Here is a 5,244-nt window from a genome sequence, read left to right on the forward strand (position 1 = left end):
TGTGATATGCTGCTCCGCTGGGTAATCTGAAGATAATTACAGCTAATTTACATTCAGCAGATTGTTTTCTCAGGGGTGCAGCTGCTGCAGCTCGTCTGTATTAAGATAAAATCGAATAATGTTATTGTAGAATTTATAGCACCTAAGTTTTCTTTAAAAAGTAAAGCCTCCCAGTCTGATCCTGCGTTGGGATGTTGTTCGTGTGCTCGATTGGTTCGAGATATCGGCACGTAATTTCCTTCGGTTTTGTCATCACAGGATGACAAGCAGACAGCTGCTTTTTCCTTTTCTTGTTTACCCAGCTTTTATCTGTTTTGGCTTTTTCGTTTTGAAAGGCATTGTATCACTGCTTATATGAACAGAGAAGCGCCATAAAAAGAGTTTGTTTATCCAAGACTGAGACAGACGGTTTGTTTGTCGGCGGCGGCAGGTTGGAGGGCCCTTCTGTTCTGCTCTGACAGGAGAGGGTCAAAGCAAAGTGGAGACTTTACAGCTCAGCATATGTCTGCTCCCTGCTGATGGTGGTGCTAATTAAACATTAACTGATAGAAAAAGCCCTCTCCACACACATTATATCAAGTCTAATTTCACCAATCGCTGCCATCTTTACATCTCAGAGCAAATTGGGTGTTAATCATTTTCTAGAGGAGATTTTCCTCCCCCTAATTGTTGGAGATGATTCAGTCATTATCAGAGCGCTGGCTACTTTTATCAGTCATCTGGCAGGGCAAATTTATCTAGAGACTGTGCTCACACAAATTAGGCCTAATACCGTAATGAATTTTTAAAGCTGATGACTCACGGCGCCGTCGCGGTTTGACGAAATGTTTTAAATCCGCACAAAGTGGCTGAACAGAAGGATCATCTCAAAATATTTATTTCAAAGAATTTGTAGAAAAGAAAAAAAAAAAAATCACACACTTATTTAAAGCTTATTTAAATCCGAGCAGGACGTGTACATCGTAACATCTGATATGTTCAAGGGTAAAAACATTTCATTCTTTATTCATTGCACAGAGTGGGAGCAGAGATATAACTTATCTACGACAGTAACATTAGTGCAGATCAAGATTCGTTTTATTTTTATATATATATATATTCTTTTTCTAAACCACAAACATCATAAAGTCATCTTAAACACTCAGAAACTGGATGCACCACATCCGCAAAATCAAAAACCAAAAGACAAGAGTACCAGCGTGAAGCAGGATGGAGAGGACAAAACATCAAGGACTAAAAAGACACAAGAAGGGGAGTTCCTTCCTTTTCCTGCTGGACGACTTCCTGTTTCTCTTGTGCAATAATTGAACCGGTGAAGGTGATCCCCCTCCGTTTCCTTCAGTTCAATGACTCCACGCTGCTTTTAACGCTGGAATCCACTTCATTTTATACGTTTGGCACCGACTTTAATCTAAACATCTACACAAATAATCTACTTCAAATTTGGTTTGGTTTTATTTCATTTCTACAATATAAAATCCGTCTTGTTATAAACATGGGCAATACTGGAATATGCACAACCATCTCCAATGAATACAGTTATATACATTTATTTTTCTTTTTAAACATTTCTTTGTCACTTTTTGGCTTCTGTTGGACTAACCTGGACCCTGAACTTCACACAGCATCTATCATGACGTTCTTCCGTCTCGCTTCCGGCTGTCTGTCGCCTCCGTACTGGTAGCGGTCGGAGCTAGGGTAGTGTTTCCTGTTGTCGGGGTTCCTCTCGGGGCTGGCCTGCCGGTAGTTTCTCGCCGCCGCGGTGTCGTAGTCCGGCCGGCCTCTGCGACCAGAAGTAGGAGACGGGGGCACGTCCTGCCTCAGCGCCGCGCGGTGCGGCTGAGATGAGGGATAGTAGCGGGGATTGGTAGGCGCCTGCTGCGGCTGGCCGCTCAAACGGCCCGGGTCCTGGTACTGGCCCGGGTAGTGGCCTTGTTCTCTGGGAACGGGCCTGGAGTGGGTGGGATAATCGTACGGATCCCTCCTGGAAGAGAAAGATGATTGTGAGTTTGACGAACATGTCTTCACGTACAGATTTAAGCTTGGAAGTCCGGGAATCTTAAATCTTCAATCTGGTTTCAGCTGGTTCGGAGCAGAGGACAAACTGTGGATATAACTCCTTCTGTTATTCAGTTTACGTGGCGAGGCTTTGGCCTTGGCCGGATCGAGTTGTCAGGAGGAATGGGGCGGGGACGTGGATGGAGAGATGCCAAGAGATAGGAGAAAATTCCTTGGTAAGCATATATGAGCTGGTGTGTGTGTGTCCCAGGGGTGTGCAGTAACAGTCTCCAGTTCCCTCCCGGGTGATTAGGGGGCTAAACCCCGGGGTAAGGCGACACGGGGGCTTCGGAGCAAAACACAGGAGGAGAAAAGAAAAGGGAAGGCTGCTCACCTTTCATTCCTGCCCGAATGTTTTCCATCTTATGTGATGTTTCCAGAGCCGAGCAATAAACAAGTCTGAAGGAAACTAGTTCTGACTCGCTGCGGTTTAGCACCCAGAGTCATGTTGGTGTAATACTCTCTTTCTTTTAAGGAGATGTTGTAGCTTAATTTAACTTGGATTGGTTGTAACGATCCATAATTTAGGCCACTTTTTTACACAGGATGATGACTCCTGCTTTGATTTACCAACACAACTCATCATGGCAAATCTGGAAAACCTCCATTAACGTGAAGGTGAGTGTCCAAGGACCCTAAGGGTACGCTCCCGCCCCCAAACACCCCAATATGCTGCCCACTCAATGATTAATCAAGCTTAAAGCTATCATGGACCTTCTGCTTTCTGTCATACACCGTGGGGAGCCCTTCAGACACCTGAAGACCTCGCCAAGACCTCGCCAAGACCTCGCCAAGACCCTGCAAAACCGTCCTGTTCTGATTTTTGACATCATAGCGTGATCATCCAGTGTGAAGACGCCCTGAAAACTACTAAATGTCTGAAATCACAGATACAAACGTAAAGGTTAATTTTAACACTTTTTACTTAAATGGGCTCATTTTGATCGGTTCTGGATTATTACAGGACCAACAAACATGCATAATGATCAGAAAGGAAACTTTAAAATGTTAACGATTAAGAGATAAAACAAGCCTGTTGGATGAAATCTTATTTGATCATCAAAGATTTTAAAGTCAAGGAGGGTCAGAAAAAGTGACATGGGTTGTGTTTAGTTTTGGATTTTATGTGGTCCAAATACGTGCTGTCAGGCACAGAACAAGTTTTATTTTCCTGTTGCATAAAAGCCGTTAATGTCGCCTTCACAGTTGTCCAAATCAGACACGGCTGGTCCTCCGACATCCGGGGTTCCCCACAAACAACAGCTCATACTGCTCTGGGTGTGTCAAGACTAAAACTAAAAGCTAAACTAAACACCGTCCAACAATGGCTCCTACTGTCGTTCTTGTACAGAAGCTTGAGCTTAGCCGCCTTCTTGTTCTGTAATCGTATCCCTACGTCTCCTCTGTCCAGTCCCTGGAGTCGGGCTCAGCACCTGTTGACTGGCCAATTAGACTGAGTCCGTCCTTGTGCCTCACAAGGCTTCCCCTCAGGACACTGATTGGACTGAGCGTCCCCCATGTGGTTTTTGTGGACTGGGAGGCCTGACCACCCAAAAGGAGCAGTGGGACCCGGGTCCTCCGGGTGGCGTCCAGCACCGCCGTGTCAGTCAGCGGGGAAGCGGAGATGAAACGCTCGCACAAACGCGCTGATATGAGCAAATCCACGATTCAAGAAAGGCGGAGGAAGCAGAAAGGGAAGAGATCTGAAACTAAGATGTAAAGTTTGGGTAAAAACCTTTTCCTTCTGTGAGGAGGAAGATAAGCAGGAGGCAAAGAGCAAGAGAGAAAAGGAAGCAAAGGTCAAGCTGCTCATTAATCCAGATTAACTGGTGAAGGCCCAGACTCCGGCAGCGTTCGCCTCATTTCCCCTCCTTTCTTCGCCATCTTTTACTTCCACCAGCATGTTTCATTTCCACCTCGCTCCTTTTCTGCTCCACTCGTCTATAATATCTGTTCAGTCCCTCTAATGCCTCTGTCCTCCCTGCATCTGCAGTCACCTGGGGAGGGGAATAATCCCACAAGAAACCTCAGAGAGGGGCAAACCCATCAACTCAGACAACATTCTCTCCATGGAAAGCCCCACAAAGTCACAGACGATGAACAAATCTGCGTATGACTTGATTTATTTTTGGTTCCAATCTGGACGAAGCGGGCCGAGGTGGGCAGCGTCCGGCCGAGAATACAGTTTCAAACCATGGCCACTCATGATGCAGCGGCGTGGCTCGCTGGTCACCAACTAACCAGCTCAGTGGGAGTCAAACTAACCGTTTGGTGACCTCTGACCTGAACATGGTGTGCTTTAGAGCTGAGGTCAAAACGCCACAGTTTTCCAGACTCAGATGAGCAGATTTGTCTGCCAGGTTTTGGGACTTTACTTCAAGTCTGAGAACAAACATGAACCCTCATCGAGCAGCAACAGGTTAGGTTAGTGACGGATTCAAACGGCTGCGTCCCACAGGTGGCATCAACCCACCTGGGAGGCAGAAGGAAGTAAAGCTTTCTTTATTTTATTTGTAGAAATCTAATGATCACGTTTTTCATGAATTATGACAACATTACATGAAACCTGGTGCAGCCAGAGCCGAGAGCGTGGCGTGTTTGTTGCTCCGATTGTCAGAATGAGACCGAATATACAACAACTCCATTATTGGAGTTAGTCTGCTGGAGTGAAAGACATTTCAATAAAGGAAGTCGGAACGTAGATTTATTTTTAAGTGGGGGAAGAAAAAACATTGAGTGAAGATGGAAAATTTCCTGTAGTAAAAAACCCAAAAACCCTCCCTGCTGGATTAAAATGCTGCTCGCCGTCGGTAATGACAATTAGAGAAGCTTTGCCAGCAGCGCTAATCATGTTTGAAAAGAGCATGTGACAGCGTGAGACATGCGGACAGTTCAGCTGTCGACTTTGTTTCACACACACATTTTAGAATGTCAAAGCCAGAAATTAAACTAATTAAAAGATCACACGGAAACAGGAAGTTTGGGATAAATAAATACTTCTAAATGCAAAAAGGAAAGACTTTCAGGATGATTCATTACTTCGTCTTTTTCTTTCTGCATCAAACTGGTGCATTTTACAGATTAGTTGCACTTTTTTCTTTTTAATTTGATGAGTTTATGTATTAAAAACTCATGTCAGAAAGAGAATATGGTGCCAGAGAAGCAAGAGGGGGGAAGGGGGGGGGG

At 45.0% G+C, this 5,244-nt stretch overlaps 1 protein-coding gene across 2 annotated transcripts in view; it reads right to left on the bottom strand.

Annotated features, from left to right (window-relative positions):
* Positions 1-861: 861 nt before the first annotated feature.
* The window catches only part of pard3ba (par-3 family cell polarity regulator beta a), a 149,409-nt gene continuing 145,026 nt past the window's right edge, over positions 862-5,244 (bottom strand). For both annotated transcript variants that reach the window (XM_017434394.3, XM_017434395.3), the window contains one exon: positions 862-1,984. In XM_017434394.3, the coding sequence (XP_017289883.1) occupies positions 1,618-1,984 (367 nt within the window). In that variant the 3' untranslated portion in view covers positions 862-1,617. The remainder of the gene's footprint in view (positions 1,985-5,244) is intronic.

Source organism: Kryptolebias marmoratus, linkage group LG23, assembly GCF_001649575.2.
Source record: "Kryptolebias marmoratus isolate JLee-2015 linkage group LG23, ASM164957v2, whole genome shotgun sequence".
NCBI classification, from domain to species: domain Eukaryota; kingdom Metazoa; phylum Chordata; class Actinopteri; order Cyprinodontiformes; family Rivulidae; genus Kryptolebias; species Kryptolebias marmoratus.